Source organism: Microcaecilia unicolor, chromosome 3, assembly GCF_901765095.1.
Source record: "Microcaecilia unicolor chromosome 3, aMicUni1.1, whole genome shotgun sequence".
NCBI lineage: Eukaryota > Metazoa > Chordata > Amphibia > Gymnophiona > Siphonopidae > Microcaecilia > Microcaecilia unicolor.
In genome coordinates, this window is record NC_044033.1 from 226,435,504 (window position 1) to 226,458,197 (window position 22,694).

Genomic DNA, 22,694 nt, shown 5'->3' on the forward strand with positions numbered 1-22,694 from the left:
AGACAGAGAGCAGGGCTATCGCTGAAACTCCAGTAACTGAGACCCACAGAGAGTAGGGCTAAGGCTGAAACTCCAGTAACTGACCAACACAAAGAGCAGGGCTATGGCTGAAGCTCCAGTAGCTAAGAAATATAGACAGAGAGCAGGGCTATGGCTGGAGCTCCAGTAACTGACAAACACAGAAAGCCAAGAACTACACAAGGAATACAGACCAGAAACAAGACTAGGAAATAAGCAATAAACCCAAAGCTAACCCACACACAGGCTAACTAGACTCAAGCTAGAAACAAGACTAGGCAGAAGTGTAAACACACCAATAACACAGGGTCCTTAGACGATGCAAAGGCAAACACAGAAGTTTCCAGGTCATTAATAAAGCCCATCCACAGCTGCAGTTCAGCTGCAGGAATCACCAGCCAGCTACGGGTGCTGTTCAGGCACAAACAAGAAAAGCAAGGCTGGCCACCTGGAAGATCTGGACCGGACTGGGCTGAAGTCTGGAACGGATAGGAACAGCAAGACAATCTATGGCAGCCACCGGTTCTGGCCACCAGAGGGCGAGAGGAGCACAAACCAAGAAACAGGCAGAAAGCATACTGAAGCATAGAGAGGCTTAACATACACAGGTGCAGCACAGTGGAGCAATCAGAGCCATGCTGGAAGCAGCCAGAACACAGAGACAGAGACAACTCAGAAAGAACAGCCAGAAGCCAGCTCAGAAGCTGACTGCCGGAACTAAGGTGAGTCTGAGAGGGGTCACGACCACAAACGTGACACTTAGCTTACACTCAGAGAATATCATAAAGGGCATCTGAGAAAAAGAACAACCCCACCTCTAGGGTAGGGAGAAAGTCTGGAGGTGAGTCCAACGTGAACAGTTGTTGAATCTACAATAAAGAAGCCCTGGCTACAAAAGAAGAAGAAATTGCTGCCTGATAATTTAACGAAGCTAGTTGAAAGGCAAGCTTCAAGGAAACCCCAATCTTGCAGTCATGCATATCCTTTAATGCAGTACCAAATTCAACAGGGATAGGGGTACGTTTAGTAATCATCATAATAAGAGCATCCACATTAGGGAGAGCAAACAGATCTAAAATCAGACGGCAGAAGTCTCTATAGATTTTGTGATCAAGAGACACAACTCTAGAAAATCTGTTTTTGGGCTCAAAAATTCGTATTTTTCCTGATCTCTCAAGGCCTACACAGATGAGACGGAGGGCCTTTTTGGAACTCCGCCCTAGGGTGGTAGCACTGGGAGCAACTTTTATATTACGTTTTCCTTGTTATTGTAATGTAATGCTTGAGGGTAAACAGTTTCAATTTGTAGACCCAAAACAGTTAAAACAATTTCTAGCTGCTAGAGTGGAATTGAATGTTGTGTGCCCTCCTTAAATGCAGGCTGGGGTCTGAACCAGCGGTTGCAACCACTAGTCCTTAATTATTGCTATATGTTTTACTTTAAATTCTAAATTCTTGGATTCCAAAATTTCCTAAACTTGTGGACAGAAAGGCTGTTAATGATATTTCTCTTTATTTTTTTATTTTTGCCTTTTGTATAAATGCCGATTGCATATTCACGTATTGTGATGATATATGGAAATATATGAATAAAGAAATAATAAAAAAAAAAGAGACAAAACTCTGCTCTCAAAAACAGCCTAGCTACAGTAGGATCATCACCCCCATCTGCCTCTGAAATGTCCAAAGTCAGGGCCATCAGCAGAACTAGGACAGTCAGAAAACACAGATAAAACCTCTGAGTCCCGAGGAGGAACATTCTCCAAATCCAGTGAAACTGAACATTTTTGTCTCTTAGGAAGCTGCTCCTCAAAAGCAACATTTATTTATTTTTTTTGGTTACATTTGTACCCCGCGCTTTCCCACTCATGGCAGGCTCAATGCGGCAGGCAATGGAGGGTTAAGTGACTTGCCCAGAGTCACAAGGAGCTGCCTGTGCCGGGAATCGAACTCAGTTCCGCAGTTCCCCAGGACCAAAGTCCACCACCCTAACCACTAGGGAAGAAGGAGAGGTAGCTTGAGCTGACTTTAATAAAAAGACCAGATGTAATAAAAGAAAATATTTAGGCAAAAAAAGACAGGGAAGAGATTTCTACCCCCACAAAACCAACATCCTAGGACACAGCAGCAGGTGAGGGACCTGCTGAAAAAATGGCTGCCTTGTGGAGTGCAGGAGCCATTGGCAGATAGGTGTATGGATGGTTCTTGTCAAACCTTTGTGTGGAGGACAAAAGCCAACACAGAGATTGGCTTGCATCCTCTAGATGAATGCATGGCAGCACTGACGGTGTCATCTAGACTGTTTCAGTTTCCTGGACTATGTGATGATTTTCCAAGAGCTGCTGAGCAGAGATGGCATGAAATATATAATCTTATGTTCATTGTTGATTTAATCTTGAATTGAGAATGAATGCGACTATTGGGCAGACTGGATGGACCGTTCAGGTCTTTATCTGTCGTCACTTACTATGTTACTATGTTATATGTACCAAATTATATTCAAAACTTACAGGGTAAGGAATAGGCACCGTAGGTTAATCTGGAAGGAGGGAATGGAACATCTATTTATATTGATATGATATTCAGACCTTCTTCACAGGCAGAAATGGGCAAACTTAATTGAAAACATTCAGAATATTTCTATGAAAGAGGAAGTTATACCGATAGGTGATATTAGGTGATATCAACATGTTGAATGTTGATTGGGATATCCAGTTGTGGGAGATCCTGTATTATCTACAGTTAAAGCTGTTCTGGCAACTAGTAACCCACGTGGAAAGGGGCCATACTGGACCTGGTGCTTATGAACGGGGAGTATTTCTGATGCTATAGTTGTTGATCATCTGGCATCCATGATCACCAGATGGTGTGGTTCAATATTAGGATATATATGGAGATGATTCATTCAAAAGTGAGAGTCGTAGACTTCAGGGAGATTTACATTGTCAAGACAGTGGAATACCTGAAGGAGTCATTGGCTGGATAGGAACATATGAAAGAAGTAGAAAAGCAGTAGGCAAAAATTAAAGGAGGTATTTTAAGGGCAACTAATCTTTTTGTTGGTGAAGTCAATCAAAAAGTTCCATTCCTTCAAAAAAGTTGTTCAAAAGGTAAGGAAAGAGGTTGACCTTCATAAACTACAAGAAACTACATAAAGAGAAAGACAAGCAACAATATCTGAAAAGCTAAGAGAAGCTGGGTTAGTAGTCAGAAAAAAAGATGTAAATTAAAGAGAAAATAGCCAGTACAGTAAAAGTGGGGTACAAAAATGTATTTTATTTTAGATATGTTAGTGACAGGAAGAGGTACAAAAGTGCCATTGTGAGACTCAAGAGTGAAAAAAAGGAATATGTAGAAATTGATCAGAAGTGGAACTGCTTAATAAATATTTCTGTTCTATGTTCACAGATGAAGGACTAGGAGGAACTAGGATCACAGCAAACAAACACAAATAGGAATGAAAGTGAGACAGACCTCCAGCAATTTTCAGAAGACTGTTTACGAGGAGCTAGCTCAGCTAAAAGTAGGTAAAACCACAATGCTAGATGGGATGCATCTAATGAAACTGAAGGAATTTACGGACTTTCTCATGGCTCCCTTCTCTGACCAGATAGGAAGTAAGAAATAAGTTGGGAACTATAGGTTGGTTAGTCTGTTCTCTGTAATAACATGGACACTGCTAAACAAAAGATAGTAAGAATTCTAGAATCCAATGGATTGCAGGATCCCAAGTAGCATGACTTTATTAGAGGTAGGGTTACCATATTTTGTCCTCTTAAAAAGAGGATACATGTCCCGCCCCTGTCCCGCCCACACCCCACCCTTTTTGCATCCTCACCGTGCTCCTGTCCCGCCCACACCCCGCCCCTTTCACATCCTCACCCCACCCCCTGTCACATATTCCCCTCCTCTCCCCTTACTTACTGTCTACTGCCCTGGTGGTCTAGTGACCTCTTCGGGGCAGGAAAGAACCCCCTCTTTCCTGCCCGGAGTGCTGCCTTGCCCTGCATCCTTCTCGGTATCGGCTCGGGATTCAAAATGGCCACCGAGAGTTAGAGTCTCGCAAGGCCGTTTCAACTCTCAGTGGACATTTTGAATCCCGAGCCAAGACTGAGAAGAATGCAGGGCAAGGACAGGTAGCACTCCGGGCAGGAAAGAGGGGGCATGAAGGAAGGCACAGTACATACCATTACTCCTGACTCTGAGAATTGCAGAAATGGGTCTCGACAGGACAGCGCCTGGAGCTCAGACACCAGTCTCGCCGATGTAATGGCCACCAAAAAGACCGTCTTTAGGATCATATCCTTCTCCGAAGCTCACCTCAGCGGCTCGAAGGGCAAACACTGAAGAGCCTTTAATACTAGCCCCAGGTTCTAGGCCAGGCATGGAGCTTGCACGGGAGGACGGAGCCGAAGCACCCCTCTACGAAACCGCGCCACATCCGGACAAGCAGCCAGGGAGAGGCCTCTGACCTTCCCCCGAAAACATGCCAAGGCTGCCACTTGAACACACAGGGAATTGTAGGCCAAGCCTTTTTGTAAACCATCCTGCAAAAAGTCAAGTATCGGCGAGACCGAAGCCCGCATGGGTGCAATTGCTTTAGAAGCACACCACGCCTCAAACTGGCACCAGATCCAAGCATAAGCAATGGAAGTGGACCGCTTGCGGGCCTGAAGGAGAGTGGAAATGACTTTGTCAGAATAGCCCTTGTCTCTCAATTGCGCCCTTTCAATAGCCATGCCGTAAGACCAAAGCGGCAGGCGTCCTCCATGGTCACCGGCCCCTGTGACAACAGGTTCGGTACCAGAGGTAACGGCATGGAAGCCTCCCCCAGCATCCGCCGGAGGTCCACATACCACGGCCTCCTGGGCCAATCCGGGGCAATGAGAACCACCTGTCCTTGATGTAGCCGAATCCGCAGGAGTACTCGCCCGATTCAGGGCCACGGAGGGAACACATACAGGAGGCCCTGAGGCCAGGGTTGAGCCAAGGCATCCAACCCCGCCGAGCGAGGATCTCTCCGTCTTCTGCAAAAGCACGGGATTTTGGCATTTGCGCTTGAGGCCATCAGATCCGCTACGGGCGTCCCCCATTTGGCACAGATCTGCAGTAATACTTCGTCTGCAAGTTCCCACTCCGCTGGGTCTATTTGATGCCTGCTTAGATAATCGGCTTGCACATTGCTCTGACCTGCAATGTGAGCTACTGACAGAAACTGTAGGTGTAGCTCGGCCCAGTGGCATATTTGCGCGGCTTGCGTGGCCAGTGCTGTGCACTGAGTGCTGCCTTGGCGGTTTATGTAAGCCACTGCTGTCGTATTGTCCGACAGAACTCTGACAGCCAGTCCTTCCAGGGTCATGTGAAAGGCCAGAAGCGCCTGGAATATTGCTTTCAGCTCCGGGCGATTGATGGACCACTCCGATTCCTCGGATGTCCAAAGACCCTGGGCATGCCTTCCCGGCAATGTGCTCCCCAACTCTTGAGGCTGGCATCTGTTACCATCAGACACCAATCAGGAAGGGCCAATGGCATTCCTCGCCGCAGCATGCTGTCTGAGAGCCACCACTCCATGCTGAGTCGGGCCGCAGGGAGCCACGTGAGTCTGCGCTGGTAATCCTGAGATATCGGAGACCACCTTTGAAGCAGGGAACGCTGCAGAGGTCTCATGTGCGCTCTCGCCCACGGCACCACTTCCAAGGTGGCCATCATTGACCCAACAGCTGGACAATGTCCCAAGCTCTTGGGCGAGGCATCCTCAGGAGCAGATGGACCTGGTTCTGAAGCTTGCACTGCCTTTGCTCGGGTAGAAACACATACCCCAAGGCTGTGTCGAACAGGACTCCCAAATATTCTAGAGATTGAGAGGGAGTCAGGCGACTTTTGGATACATTGACGACCCAGCCCAGACATTGCAGTACTGAGACCACTATGGCTGTTACATGATGACTCTCTTCTGCAGAGTCCGCTCTGATGAGCCAGTCGTCTAGATACGGGTGAACCCGGATACCCTCTCGCCTGAGAAAGGCAGCTACAACCACCATAACCTTGGAAAAGGTTCGGGGAGCTGTGGCGAAGCCAAAAGGCAAGGCCCGGAACTGGAAATGTTTTCCCAACACCGCAAACCTCAGAAACTTCTGGTGCGGGGGCCAAATTGGTATGTGCAAGTAAGCTTCTTTCAGGTCCAGAGACGTGAGGAACTCTCCTGGCTGTACCGCAGCATTGACGGAGCACAGGGTTTCCATGTGGAAATGCCGCACTCTTAGAGACTCGTTGACTTTCTTTAAGTCGAGCATGGGCCGAAACGACCCGCCTTTTTGCGGCACCACAAAATAAACGGAGTAACGACCGCTGCCGTGCTTGGCAGAAGGCACAGGGATCACTGCCCCAAGGTGCAACAAGACTTGTAAGGTCTCCTCTACCGCCACCCGTTTGGCGGCAGTGCCGCATCGGGACTCCAAAAACACGTCTCTCACCGGGGCGCAAAATTCCAGACGGGAGCCATCTCTGATCAGGTCCAAAACCCACTGATCTGAGGTAATCTTCGTCCAGTCCTCGAGGAAGAGGGAAAGACTTCCTCCTACTGCAATAATCGAGGAGTGGACCGGCGCACCATCATTGAGACGATCGCCCTTGAACTCCGGGCCTTGAGCCACCTGCTGTGGAACGCTTGTCCGAGCAAAAGGAGTTCCTCTGCTGAAAGCGGGCACGACAAGTGAACCCAGCAGAGCGCCCAGGGCGATACCTACGAGCTTCCCGGAAGCGAGGTCTTGAAGAGGAGGGAACCACTTGACCCTTGGATGAAGGCCGCGGCCTATCCTCGGGCAGCCTCTGGGGTTTAACTTCTCCCAGGTCTTTCACAATTTTCTCCAACTCCTCTCCGAACAGGAGAAGGCCCCGGAAGGGCAACTTCACCAACATTTGCTTAGAGGCCATGTCAGCCGCCCAATGCCGTAGCCATAGAAGGCGGCGGGCGGCCACCGCCACAGACATCTGTTTAGCCGAAGCTCTGACCAGATCATAGAGGGCGTCAGCTAAGAAGGACAAGGCTGACTCCATTCGCGGTGCCACCTCCAGGCTGTTCCACTGCCTGTTGCAACCAAGAAAGGCAGGCTCTAGCAGCGTAAGAATTGCACACAGATGCCCGTAAGATTAGGCCTGAAATCTCAAAGTACCGCTTAAGTGCTGATTCCAAGCGCTGGTCCTACATGTCCTTCAGGGCAACCCCTCCCTCTACTGGGAGGGTGGTCTTCTTTGTCACCGCAGTGACTAAGGCGTCCACTTTAGGCATCCCAATAGGGGTCAAGTGCTCCTCACTCAGAGGGTACAGATGCGCCATTGCCCTGGCCACTTTCAAAGGCCCTTCGGGGTCAGCCCATTGAGCTGTAATAAGCTCTTGGATGGAGTCATGCAAAGGAAAGGCTCTAGCAGGCTTCTTAGTACTTGCCATCCTCGGATTACCAGAGGAGGCCTCGCCAACCGCAGGATCATCAACAGAGAGGGCCTTAAGAGATAAGCGCTGGCAGCTCATCGCAGTGGAAAATCCGAACCGCAGTGGGATCATCCAGATCCAGTGGCAAACCTGCACCATCCTCTGGCTCCTCTGGCCACAAAGGCCTGCTAGATCCTTCAGAGTCCCCACACCCTGACCATGGGGGGGGGGGGGGGGGAAAGGGGGGTGCGTCACTCTCCAACGGGAAATGCATCCGTCTGTGCTTAGCGTTCATCCAAAGCTCAGGGGAAGCCACATCTACCGGCAGTCTCAGGCCATCATCCCTTAAGGGGGAACCAGGCGGCAATGCAGTGCCAGGCACCTGCGGCAGGGCTGTTTTTAACATGAAGGCTTTATGCAAAAGCAGCACAAACTCAGGGGAGAAAAACTCACCCTGGCCTCCCGGCTCCGTTGCAGGAGTCGCGGGGAAAGAAGCCCCTCTGGTCAACTCAGCCCGAGACGCCCCCCCGGCCTCCGACTCCACCGCCACCACATCCAAGATGGCGCCCGCTGCCAGGTCCGTCGAGCGGGAAGAAACATCGCACGCAATGCTCGTGTCGGCTCTACAGTCTGAAAAGCACGCTTTACAGAGCCCCTCTGCAGTTTTGCACTTGCTAGAAACGGAACAGCGCTTTACATTCTCAGCAGCCATTGGCGAAAACGGCGGAAAAAATTCAAGATGGCGGAATTCGCGCCAAAATCAGCCCGTAACGGGACCTCCCCGGAGGAGCAGGAAAAGCGCTCTTACCTCATGAACCGAGTCCAGGAGCTTCGGAAACGCTGCACAACAGAGAATCAAGCCTCAGAAATAAAAGCGCTAAAGCGCGGTTTTTTTTAACGCTGTGAGGAAAGTTGGAGGCAGACAGCTAGAGAGGTACTCCGGCGGCAGAGAAGGGTGGGAAAGGCAGGGATAGGGCAAACCTATGTGCCTGCATCCACACACGGGTAGGAAAAGGCAGGGAAAGGGCAAGCCTATGTGCCTACATCCACCCTGGGGGCAGGGTAAGGCAGGGAAAGGGCGAACCTATGTGCCTTTAAAGTGGGCTCTCAAACAATTACAGAACCACAGCACCCCTGCTTCAACTGGCAAAAGCACAGGAGCCACCCCAGGCAGAATTATGAAGGAGCTGAATAAGCTGCGTCCTCCCTGCTGGGGAGATAGAGAAATACTGAAAGGCAGATGGAGCTAGCTGTCCTAAGAGACACTATGGTTTTCAGTGTTCTCTATCTCCCCCTGCTGGTACGTGGACACAACCCATTCATAATGGATTCATCTGCTTGATGACAAGGAAGCTAAAATTTGCACACTGATTGCACATGTAAATTTATAGAATACTAGTAAAAAAGGCCCGTTTCTGACACAAATGAAACGGGCGCTAGCAAGGTTTTCCTCGGAGTGTGTATGTTTGGGAGAGTGTATGTGAGAGTGACTGTTTGAGAGTCAGAGTGAAAGTGTGAGTGTGTGAGAGAGAGAGTGAGTCTGGGTGTGAGTGTGTTTGTGAGAGAGTGTGTGTGTGAGAATGAGAGTGTGTGCAAGTGTGTATGTGAGACACAGTGTGAGAGAGAGTGTGTGTGTGTGGGCGAGAGAGAGAGTGTGTGTGAGACACAGATTCTCTGTGAGAGTGAGTGTATGAGACCAAGCGAGTGTGTGAGTGACTGTGTGGCACATAGAGAGTGAATGTGATACAGTGTGAGACAGAGTGTGTGAGAGTGAGACAGAAAGACATTGTATATGAGAGAGAGAGTGTGAGCCCTGCCCTCCCAATCCATGCCCATCTGTCCCCTGCCCCCTCCATTCATCCTTTTCCAGCAGTTCCCCTCTCTCCCTGAGCCCTGCCCTCCCAATCCATGCCCATCCATGCTCCTCTGTCACCTGTCCCCTCCATTCATCCCTATCCAGCAATTCCCCTCTCTCCCTGAGGCCTGCCCTGCAATCCATATCCATCCATGCCCATCTGTCCCCTCCATTCATCCCTATCCAGCAATTCCCCTCTCTCCATGAGCCCTGCCCTCCCAATCCATGCCCATCCATGCTCCTCTGTCCCCTGCCCCCTCCATTCATCCCTTTCCAGCAACTCCCCTCTCTCCCTGAGCCCTGCCCTCCCAATCCATGCCCATCCATGTTCCTGTCACCTGCCCCCTTCATTCATCCCTATCCAGCAATTCCCCTCTCTCCCTGAGCCCTGCCCTGCAATCCATATCCATCCATGCCCATCTGTCCCCTCCATTCATCCCTATCCAGCAATTCCCCTCTCCCTGAGTCCTGCCCTTCCAATCCATGCCCATCCATGCTCCTCTGTCACCTGGCCCCTCCATTCATCCCTATCCAGCAATTCCCCTCTCTCCCTGAGGCCTGCCCTGCAATCCATATCCATCCATGCCCATCTGTCCCCTCCATTCATCCCTATCCAGCAATTCCCCTCTCTCCCTGAGTCCTGCCCTCCCAATCCATGCCCATCCATGCTCCTCTGTCCCCTGCCGCCTCCATTCATCCTTTTCCAGCAAGTCCCCTCTCTCCCTTCCATGACCCCCCCTCGCATCCATGCTCCTCTCTCTCCCATGTCCCAGCCTGGGCCGCCCTCTTCCCCCCCCCCCCCTTCGCATCCATGCTGTCGTTTCTCCCCTGCCCTCCCGCTCCCATTGTTCTTCTTTATTGGCCACCCTCTTCTCTCCCCCCAACATCCCTTTTTGTTTTTTTTTCTTCTTTTTAAATTTACCTCCGTGGCGGTTCCGGCAGCGAAGCGTCAGGGAAGGAGGCGGCGCTCCCGACGTCTAGCTTTCCCTTCGCTGTGTTCCGCCTTCTTTTGACATCATCCTTGACGTCAGAAGAAGGCGGAACACAGCGAAGGGAAGGCTAGACGTCGGGAGCGCCGCCTCCTTCCCTGACGCTTCGCTGCCGGATTTTTTTTTTTTTTTCGCCCTCGACGTCATGACGTTTGATGCGAGGGCGGGACAGAGACGGCTGGCTGGCTTGAAGGCTTCACACCACGAATCCACGAACCCTTCAGCCTGGGAGTGACATCAGATGGCTTCATGGCTTCAGAACGTTGTCCTCAGAACGTTGAGGGTGCGTTTTATTATATTAGATCTCCATCCACGTGGGTCAGTGTTTAGTTATTCACATACAGGGCAGTATAGTGCGTATACCCTATTCTATAATTATGCAGTAATTGTGAGGGGGTGCTCACATGGTTGAGTAGTTTCTGCCCTATCCCATCCTCTTATAGGATCTCTCCCAGTATCTTAAGGGAAGATACACAAGATAGTACTTTATCCCCTACTTTCAGCCTGTAATATGTCTAGGTCTGACTCCTGGTAAGGGTCCTGTTCAGTGTTTATTGTACCTGTCTGCCCTTGTGTCTGAGCTCACTATCCACACTTAATCTCTCCTCTTTCCTTAACAATGTATTTGTAATATCAGCGAGTCCTGCAGTGTGTATCCGCATTATGTCAATGTAGCCATAAAAGCTACCTTTTGGGCTGATTTTCGAAAGAGAAGGACGCACATCTTTTGACACAAATCAGAAGATGGGCGTCCTTCTCACAGGGTTGTCCAAATCGGTATAATCGAAAGCCGATTTTGGACATCCCCAACTGCTTTCCATCGCAGGGACAGCCAAAGTTCAAGGGGGCGTATTGGAGGCATAGCGAAGGCAGGACTTGGGTGTGCCTAACACTTGAACGTCCTTGACCCATAATTGAAAGAAACAAGGACGTCCCTGAGGAACACTTGGACGACATTACCTGGTCGTGTTTTTCTTATGACCAAGGCACAAAAAGGTGCCCAAAATGGCCAGATGACCACCGGAGGGAATCAGGGATGACCTCCCCTTACTCTCCCAGTGGTCACTAACCCCCTCCCACCCTCAGAAGACATCTGTAAAAATATTGATTGCCAGCCTCAGATGTCATACTCAGGTCCATCACAGCAGTATGCAGGTCCCTGGAGCAATTTTAGTGGGTAAGTGCACTGCAGACAGGTGGACCCAGCCCCATCCCCCCCCCCACCTGTTACGCTTGTGGAGGAAACAGCAAGCCCTCCAAAACCCACCACAAACCCACTGTACCCACATCTAGGTGCCCCCCTTCACCCCTAAGAGCTATGGTAGTGGTGTACAGTTGTAGGTAATGGGTTTTGGGGGGGCTCAGCACACAAGAGAAGGGAGCTATGTACCTGGGAGCAATTTATGAAGTCCACTGCAGTGTCCTGGCATGTCACGGGGACCAGTGCACTACAAATGCTGGCTCCTCCCACGACCAAATGGCTTGCATTTGTTTGTTTCTGAGATGGACGTCCTTGGTTTCCATTATCGCCGAAAATCAGAAACAACAAAGTGTAGGGATGACCAAATCTAGGGACAACCAAATTTCAGGATTTGGACATCTGTGACCGTATTATCGAAACGAAAGATGGACATCCATCTTGGTTCGAAAATACGGGTTTCCCCGCCCCTAGATTTGGACATTTTGCGAGGACGTCCAAATCGAAACGAGGACATCCCTTTCAAAAATGCCCCTCCACGTCTTTTAGTCAATGTTACATTGAACACAGACAAGATAGAAAGTTAGAAGAGAATGAAATCCTCCACTTACGGACTACTTTCAGCTCCAAAGTTGCATCTTCATAGGACGTATCAGATTTAAAGAAACACGTGTAACTTCCTTCATCATCAGGCCCAATATTGTATATCCTCAGTGATACGATGCCACATGAAATGTAATTTCTGATCAGCTCTGTCCTGCCTCTGTATTCTGGGACCTGATGCTCATTCTGATCCATCCCATTCTCATACAGGTGCACAACTAATTGGAAGCTAGATCGGAACCACCTCACCTCCATGTGTTCAGCACTGAGGACTGGGGAGAGGTGGCAGGATAACTCAGCATCTTTACCCAGAACAGCAATCACTGGTTGATCAGGGCCGATGACTTTAAAGAGTTCTGCAAATTATATTAAAAACAAATGGAAAGACATTAATTAGCAATGGAGATTATGGGTCTGATTACTGAGGCATGTAAAAAGATATAACAGTCTACACTAGTTACAAGGGCCTTGAGGTAGGGGAGTGAGAATGACCAATAAACTCTTCTTACAAACTGGATAACTTTCCAAATGTTTATCTTGGATTGCAAGAATCATGTTGTACGGATTGTGAGAAACTGCAGAAGGACCATACAAGACTGGAAGACGGCATCTAAATGACAGTTGAAATTTAATGTGGATGTATTCAAAGTGAAGCACACGAGCAACAATGACCCAAATTATAGTTAGTGGAGAATGAGCCAGCAGATCAATATAACATCAAAAAGTATTTTATTCAAGATACCGTATACAAGACAAATGCCTGACAAAGGCCGTGTTTCGCCCAACAAAGGGCTGCGTCAGGGGCTAGAATAAACAAACATATTAAACCATAAAGTATAACCAAACAAATCATATGCAATATTAAACATTAAAAAGCATAAAAATATAAATATATAAAATATACATGTGAAGCATAGACATGAATTATCAACAATAAGAATTGCTTTTAAAATTTGACTCCATATAAATAAAATTACATAAAAATAAATAAAAAACATATAAATCATATAAGATGCATTTATATATATCCTAGTATAATGATCTAATAAAATGTCACACATCTTAGCGTAAAAAATATATATTTAAAATGGATGCAAATACATATAAATATGCGTTAACAGCAAAGAAAGGGCACTTATGCAAACAAAATGTTGTTTTTTTATATATGTGAAGATCAAATTTAATTTATAAAAGATTGAATACAATCATGAAATGATAATAGCATGAAATTATAAAAGGACACGTACCTAGTCTGTATCTTTCTAAAAAAAGAACTAGAAAACAAAAAACATTTTGTTATGCCATTTAAAAAAATGAAAAGTGATTAAAAAATATACAAATTGTTATGCCATTTAAAAAGGTGAAGAAGAAACATGAAAAATTAAATAAATAAAAATAAAGAAATAAGGAGTAAAAAATAAGACAAAAAAATTAAGACAAAAAAATATTCAAAAGGTGTGTAAAATATATAATACTTACTTATAATTTGCATATCAGAATAGGAAAAAATATATACATAAAAAACCAGCACAAACAGCATGTACCTAAATAAAATAAATACAAAAATGAATAAAAAATGGAGAATAATTGTAAAGAGCATAAAAGTTCTTAGAACATCAAGATGCCAAATGCTGATCTCATATTGACTTGTGATATACGTATATACCTGAAATTTATCACATATTTGAATGGCCAACAATGAACCGTCAAAATGGCCTGATTTTAATCTTTATTGTGATGTCCATATTGAATTGTATTGGTTATAAGACGTCGTGACGTGTTGATATACGTTTGAACTAAAATTTACAGCATCACCAGATACAAAAGTGTGCTAACTATTGCAGGAACCGGCGTTGGTAATCTTATCAGTGGCTAACATCTCTTTTAAACGTGTCCAAGCCACATTCATCAGAAAAAATCTTTAACTATTAAATCCTAAAAACCGATGTGCTGTTGATCTAATCTAAATATTTATAGCAATTGTATTCCCGAATTTTTACATTTCAAACCTGCTAATAGTTGCAGTGACATTATAGAGATTTAAAACACGTTCCGATTTGTCTCTATGTCCATTAGTGCTGTGCCTGATGACTGCCAAGCATAGATGTATACGATGTCTTCAAAAAAAGTATAACACACGTCTTCAAAAAAAAAATTTTTTTTCAAAAAACATTTTGTACTCACTGTTATATTGCCAGTAGATGACCCGCTAATTAAGCTGGAAAAACCATTAATACTAAAATAACTTTCTCATATACCTCACGTCCGATACAGATTACTAAACCACGCCCCAAAGATGACATCATTGAATGAAGTGTATGAAAGGATATGTAGCTAACTAATTAGAAATGATGTGAATAAGTGTAAAAGAAAATGTTTAAATGGGCTGAAGCTCATGGATTTTACTAACAGAGAACCGATTGTGCACTGGTGATGAATGGCAATTAAATAAAATATAAATAGATATGCAATCTTTTATAAATTAAATTTGATCTTCACATATATATACATTTTGTTTGCATAAGTGCCCTTTCTTTGCTGTTAACGCATATTTATATGTATTTGCATACACTTTTAAATATATATTTTTTACGCTAAGATGTGTGACATTTTATTAGATCATTATACTAGTATAAATGCATCTTATATGATTTATATGTTGGTTTTTATTTTTATGTAATTTTATTTTATTTATATGGAGTCAAATTCTAAAAGCAATTCTTATTGTTGATAATTCATGTCTATGCTTCACATGTATATTTTATATATTTATATTTTAATGTTTTTAATATTGCATATGATTTCTTTGGTTATACTTTATTTTAATATCTTTGTTTATTCTAGCCCCTGACACAACCCTTTGTTGGGCGAAACACGGCCTGTGTCGGGCATTTGTCTTGTATACGGTATCTTGAATAAAATACTTTTGATGTTATATACTGATCTGCTGGCTCATTCTCCACGTTGGATTTTGCAGATCGTTTGCCTTGCTGTTTTTTAGGACCCAAAATTATAGTTATACAGGAGTCACTGCCCAGGAAAAAGATCTAGGTGTTATCATGAATAGTACACTGAAATACTCTGCTTAGTGTGCTGCAGCAACCAAAAAAGCAAACAAAATTATTAGGAAAAGAATAGAGAATAAAACAAAGAAATCATAATGCCTCTGTATCACTCCATGGTGCATAATTCTGGTTACTGCATCTCAAAAAAGATATAGCAGAATCAGAAAAAATAGAGAGAAGTGCAACCAAAATGATTAAGTGGTAGAATGACTCTCATATGAGGGAAGGCTGGCATAGGCACCCCGTATAAGAGGCTTGGGGAGGCTAAGCCTCCCCAGTAGCAAGCATGACCTGAACAAGAGGACCCGCCCGCCGACTCTCACTCCACCTACTGTCTGAGATTGTCGGCAGCTTTCTTCTTTCTCTCCCTCCTGCTCCCTGCGGTTCTTTCCCTCCCTCCCTCGCTCCCTCCCTCGCTGTCACCTGCAAGTCAAGCATTTCTCTCCTTTTGTTATCCCCCCTCCCCCGTAGTTCCAGTGTTTCTCCCCTTTTCTTACCCTTTTTCATGGTTTCATGATTTATCCCCTTTTATTACCCCCCTCCCCCCATGGTTCCACTGTCTCCCTCCCTCCTGCTCCCCATGGTCCGATGGTGCTTGCTAACCTTCCACCTCAATCGCTGCCAGCAGGGGCACCACAGTGATTGAAAGGAGCTGCCTCGGTCTTCTCCGTGACGTCTCCTGCCCATGCAGAACAGAAAATTGCATCAGAACATGTCACAGAGAAGAACGTGGAAATTCTATTGCTGCGATGCTCCTGCCCTACCTGCAGCGATTGAGGAAGGTTAGCAAAAACCATTAGACCATGGGGACCGGGAGGGAGGGAGACGCTGGAACCGTGGGGTGGGGGGTAAAAAAGGGAGAAACGCTGGAATCACAAGGGGGCATAGGCGCCCCCGTATAAGAGGCTTGGGGAGGCTAAGCCTCCCCAGCCCAACTGACGCTGCCCCGCCCCCCCTGCCGCCGCACCTTTAAATATTATATTTTTGCTGGAGTCGCGGGCAGCGCCGGCATTGAAGGCATCAGCAGGCTCATCTCGGTTCCAGCAGCCTTCCCTCACAAGTCTCATGATGGCTCCGCCCTCTTCTGACGTATTTCCTGTTTCTGCGAGGGCGGAGCCATCATGTGACTTGCGAGGGAAGGCTGCTGGAACCGAGATGAGCCTGCTGATGCCTTCAATGCCGGCGCTGCCCGCGACTCCAGCAAAAATATAATATTTAAAGGTGCGGCGGGGGAAACGAGGGTTGCCTATCGGGGAGCGAGGGCAGACGGGAGAGGAGGGTTGCTGCACATGGTGAAAGAAGGGGAGAGGAGAGGGCAGGGGAGAGGAGGGTTGCTGGACATGGGTGGATGAAAGGAAGGGGAAAGGAGGGTAGCTGCACATGGTGGATGAAGGGGAGAGGAGAGGGCAGGGGACAGGAGGGTTGCTGGACATGGGTGGATGGAGGAGATGGGAGGGGAGAGGAGGGTTGCTGCACATGGTGGATGAAGGGGAGAGGAGAGGGCAGGGGAGAGGAGAGTTGCTGGACATGGGTGGATGGAGGGGAGGGCAGGGGGAGAGAAGGGTTGCTGGACATGGAGGGAGGAGTGAGAAAGGAGATGAGATGACGGAAAAGGAAAAGAGTAGAAAAACAGCACATGGATGAAGAAAATAGGCAAAAGCTGGATCCACTGGACAGTCAAGTTTGCGGAGGACCCAGCTTTTACTTACGGATGTAGGACAAGAAATGAAGAAGAAAGGCGGAAAGTAAACAAATAAATGGAAAGGAAGCCCTGGAAACTGAGTTAAGAGGACAGATAGCAGCAGAATCGGATACTGGGCCAGCACAATCAGAAAAACAAAGTCACCAGACAACAAAGGTAGAAAAGATCATTTTATTTTCATTATAGTGTTTGGAATATGTCCACTTTGAGAATTAGGTGTTCAACATTAAAAGTTTATTTACTTATTTATGACATTTTATCCCTCATTAAACATGAATTAGGATGTTTTGTGGCTCTACATGACAATTGTGAAATTATGATCCCTTGTTTCAATATTGTTGACGGTCTGCATTTTCCGTATGGGTGGTATATTGGTGTATTAGGTTCTGCCCAGTGTAATATTTATGGTACAGTAAGGTTCAGAGTGTGTTTTTGCACAAAGTTGTGCATAGAGTTTTGCAGTTGAGCAATTGTGGTTAGTATATGCTTTGAGCAACCACTTTATTCTTCGACATATGATACATAACTAATATCTAAATTTAATAAAAGGTATTAATTGTGACATTTTTATTTATTTTTTTTCTGTGTGTGATCAGACAATTATGGATTTAAGCTCCACCCCTGGCCCCACCCCCTTTAGCCTCCCCAAACAGTTGGGCCACCGACCGCCTATGCAAGGGGGGTAAGAAAAGGGGAGAAATGCTGAAACTGTGAGGGGTAAGAAAAGGGGAGGAACACTGGAACCGCGGGAAGTGAGGGGGATAACAAAAGGAGAGAAATGCTTGACTTGCAGGTGACAGGGAGGGAGAACTATGTGCTGCTGTGCTGGAATGGGAGGGGAGAGGGAGGGACAGAGACAGGAAGAGGTGCTGGAGGGAGAGGTATAGATACTGGAACAACTTGGAGGCGAGGGGGGCTAAGACAGAGACTAACTGGCTGACTGACTAGGGGAAGAAAGGAGAAAGATGCTGGATGGAAGAGAGGGGAAAGAGACCCTCAGAACCTAGGAGGGAGACATACTGAACTGTGGGGGAGGGGAGTGGGATCAAAGAGGGAGACATCCTGGTCCCAGGATGAGGGGTGTGGGAAGAAGGGGAGACAGATGGAAGATATGATAGGTATGGAGGGAAAAGGATAAGGACACAGAGAGGGCTACACTGGGGGGGGGGGGGGTAAGGACAGAGATGGACAATGCTGATCACAGGTTGGGATAGGAACAAAGAGGGGGAAATGCAGGATAAAGCAAGACACAGACAGAGTGGAAACTGCTGAATATAAGGGCTGAATCGGGACACTTTGAGGGCAGATGCTGAAAGCAGAGGAAGGATAGGGACAAGGCCACAGTGGGAAGATGGAGAATGGTGGATATGGAGACAGAAGAAATTTCAGATGGCTAGGATAAATTGCAAAGACAAGAAGAAGAACAGAAAAAAGCATAAACCAGACACTAGGACCAAAGCAAATAGAAAAACAAAATGGTCGGACAACAAAGGTAGAAATTTATTAATTGAATGTGTCAGCTTTTGGAAATGTGCATCTGTGATATATGCTTTTCAGTTTCAATTTCTCTAGCATTGCTGTATGCCGAGTCTGACTGCTTGAGGTTTCCAGTTCAGTCTTTTGCCTTCATATCTTTTATTGCTGCCTGGTCCCTTGTGTCATATATTTTGTGACATGTGTTTTTCATGTGTGACCAAGGTGCAGTGTTCTACTAGCATGTAGTATTTGTGTAGAGAGCTGGTTACAGTCCAATTTTCTTGTTTTTTTTCCACTAGGTAGTGCATTGGTCTTTTAGGGCCTGGTGTAATATTTACAGTGTTGCTTTTTCATGCATAAGGTTGTAGCTTTTCCTGTCCTGGGAGATAGTGCAGTTATAGTTTGGTAAGGTTTTGAGTGTATTTTTGCCTGTTTGTGTATAGTGTTTTGCAGTGGAGGGATTGTGTGTTGGAATTCCATTTCAGATAAGTGCCACACTAATTTAGTTGTGATGGAAAGATAAAAGTAAAAAGAAAAACAAAGAAATGAAGAAATATTGTACAGTGTTGTTTGTAAAGTTTCACCATGGGATTTTTGGACCAATGATTGAGTAACCGCTAAAGATGTGTTGTGTAGCCTCAAAAAAAGTGGACATTAGAACATCTTGTGACATTTGAGGTCCTTTTTTCTCCTTTAGATTAAGAAGTGAAAAGTGAATAGTGAAAAGTGGACCTGTGTGGTTCTCTATATGTTGTAGTTTCACACTATTTGGGTTGAGAAGACTTTTTGTTTTGCCATTTTTTGTTAATTAAGTGGCCTTACTGAAATTACACTAAAAACATCAGACAGGGTTTTAGAGACTAAATTATGAGACACAGCCTCTTGAGAGATCTTTAAATACAATTGAATTATTTCCATAGGCGTGTTGGCTGAGGGTAAGTGGGATGTGTAAGAGAGAAGAGAGGCAGACTGGCTGGCACTATGGAGACGTGGGCATCATCTATGAACACTTTTTCAACCTGCTTTAATTCAATTGCCAAAGAGACATATATACTGTATATCTATTGAAGGGTACACTGTTTAATTTTCTTGTCACATTACTTTTTAGCATTTGATATATATTTAGAGACTCAGGCCCCATGCCTGGCCATGCCCACTTTAGCCTCCCCAAATAGCTGAACCACCGACCGCCTATGAAGGCTGGGAAGGTTGGGGCTCCTGAGTTTGGAAAAGAGATGGCTGAGGGGAGATATGATAAAGGTGTACGAAATCTTGAGTTGACTGGAACTTACAAATGTAAATTGATTGTTTTTCAGGAAGTACAAAGGTAGGGGACACACCATGAGGTTATACATATTTAAAACAAATAGGAGAAAATATTTTTCACTCAACACATAATTAAGCTCTGGAACTCACTGCCAGATGATGTGGTAAATCAGTTAAGATAGCTGTATTTTAAAAAGGTTTGGATAAGTTCCAGGAGTTAAAGTCCATAAACAGTTATTAAGGTAAACCTGGAGAAAGTCATTGTTTATCCCTGAGGTAAGTATCATGAATATTGTTACTTTGGGGGGATTCTGCCAGGTGTTTGTTACCTGGATTGACCACTGCTCTGATCCAGTATGGCGATTCTTAAGTTTTTACATTCTTATGGTTCGAAGAAGTAGAAAAACCTATCCCAAAGATAGCAAGAGACACTCCCTGATCCTGATAACTCATTCAGTTACAAAAACCTTATTTAGATTTAGATTTCATCACCCACCTTTCCAACTCTGTGTACAAAGCCAGTTATAAATTCAGATAGATCCCTGCCTCAGAAGACTTACAATCGAGGGCTAGATTTACTAAACTGTGACATCACCCGACGAACCTGGAAATGGATTATGCTCTTCCAAAGCTCAGAGAAAAGTTTTTGGAAGGTTCCCTCAGAGCATGCGTTACTTGCCCACTATATAAGTCCCTGTGGAGCTATCTCCCCTCCAGGTGTCTCCAGCTTGGTTCCATGGACTCATCCATAGGGGAGGAGACTTATCCTGCTGTCCATGGAGTACCCCCATTACAAGTAAGTAGCGCCACTTTCTCCATGGACAAACATTCAGCCACACACTGGTCACTCTCCAGCTGAGGGGTGAGAAGGAGCCAGATATTTTTGCCCATTGGATAGGCCCCTTTGAGAGCCCACTATGGTAGGATGAGGCTGCAGGGAAAGGGAAGGAATTAAGCGAGACATGCGCTTGGAGCATTTGTTTGAGGTATTGACCAGGGTAGGCATAAACAGGGGGGTGTTACCTGCAATTCAGGTGCTAAGAATCCTCAAGCCCAGATCCTGGTCAATGGAGTCCAGTCGCGGACCTTTTCCATTCAGCGAGGCACCCACCAAGGATGCCCCCTATCGCCGTTATTATTTTTTCTTTGCTGGGACCCGTTGTTGAGGCAGATTAACGGTGACCTTATGATTCTAGGGGTGCAGATTTCCACAGAAGAAATCAAAGCATTGGGTTTTACAGATAATGCGATTGTGATGTTAACCACTCCTCAGCTAGCCTTGGAAAGTCTTTTAGCATTTATCTCTGAACACATCTCGGAATTCACTCTCAATTTGTCAAAACTGGTGGCCCTTCCTATTTTGCCAGATGTGCAGCCCTCTTGGGTGGGGACCTTTCCATTGACTTGGGAGGAGCAAGTCCTAAAATATCTGGGGGTGAATCTGCCATGAGTAGGAAAGCGTGGGGTACAAATGTAACAAAAATAAATAAATAAAAAATCTGCTTTGTACTCCATCAGTCTTAAGATTTTCAGAATGCTTTTGACAAAATTCCTCATGAGAGACTCCTGAGAAAATTTGAGAGTCATGGGATAGGAGGCAATGTTCTGGTGTGCATTAGGAACTGGTTATTGGACAGAAAACAGAGGGTAGGGTTAAATGTTCATTTCTCTCAATGAAGGAGGGTGAACAGTGGAGTGCCGCAGGGATCAGTGCTGGGACTGGAGCTATTTAATATATTTATAAATGATATGGAAATCAGAATGATGAGTGAGGTGATTACAGTTGTGGATGATACCAAACTATTCAAGGTTGTTAAAACACATGTGGATTGTGAAAAATTGCAGGAAGACCTTAGGAAATTGGAAGACTGGGCATCCAAATGGCAGATGAAATTTAATGTACACAAATGCAAAGTGATGTACATTGGAAAGAATAATCTGAATCATAGTTACCTGATGCTAGGGTCCACCTTGGGGGTTAGCACCCAAGAAAAATATCTAGGTGTTGTTGTAGATAATACACTGAAATCTTCTGCTCAGTGTGCTGCGGCCACCAAAAAAGCAAAAAGGATACTAGGAATTATTAGGAATGGGATAGTAAATAAGACCGATAATACTATAATTACTCTATATCGCTCCACAATGCAACCTCGTCTTGAGTATTGTGTTCAGTTCTGGTTGCAGTATCTTAAAAAAGAGGTTAGGGCTTTTCAGCTTGGAAAAGAAACGGATGAGGGGAGATATGGTTGAGGTTTACAAAATCCTGAGTGGTGTAGAATGAACAGAAGTGAATCGATTTTCTTGTTCCAAAAGTACAAAGACTAAGAACACTCAATGAAGTTATATGAAAATAGTTTTAAAACAAATAGGAGGAAATATATTTCCCTCAATGAATAGTTAAGCTCTGGAGCTCTGCCAGAGGATGTAGTATCTGGTTTTATAAAAAGCTTTGGACAAGTTCCTGGAGAAAAAGTCCGCAGTCTGCTATTGAGATGGATATGGGGAAGCTACTAGTTGCCGTGGGATGGGTAGCATGGAATGCTGCCACTATTTGGATTTCTGCCAGGTACTCGTGACCTGGCTTGGCCACTGTTGGAAACAGGATACTGGGCTAGACAGACTATTGGTCTGACCAAGTATGGCTATTCTTATGTTCTAAGTACAGATGTGAGCCACTTACCCTCTAACAGGCATATCTTTCTATTCAATATGATGTTAGTGCCAAAGTGGCTCTGGGTGGACAAAGACGTAGAGGAGTGAGTTGTACATGAAAAACAATATCAGAGTGGCTGAAATGAGGGGAACCTGGAGAAAGGAAGAAGCTATATGGATTGTCCTGAAAAGAGAAGATGGAACCTGTAGCCCTATGGGTGTTATCTATAGACCTCCAGCACAAATGGAGAATCTGGACAAGGATCTGATAGAAGATATTCAAAAGCTTGGTATGAAAGGGGAGGTGCTATTGTTAGGAGATTTCAACTTGCCTGATATAGATTGGAACATCCTGTCAGCAGTATCGGAAAGAAGTAGAGAGATTGTGGATGTCTGTCAAAGTGCCTTGCTCAGACAAATGGTGAAGAAACCCATAAGGAA

General features: G+C 45.6%; 1 protein-coding gene across 1 annotated transcript in view; it reads right to left on the reverse strand.

Moving 5' to 3' along the window:
• The window catches only part of LOC115466338 (butyrophilin subfamily 1 member A1-like), a 1,244,786-nt gene that overhangs the window by 1,048,302 nt on the left and 173,790 nt on the right, over window positions 1–22,694 (reverse strand). Inside the window, exon 6 of the mRNA XM_030197517.1 lies at window positions 12,101–12,448. Within this exon, the coding sequence (XP_030053377.1) occupies window positions 12,101–12,448 (348 nt within the window). The remainder of the gene's footprint in view (window positions 1–12,100; window positions 12,449–22,694) is intronic.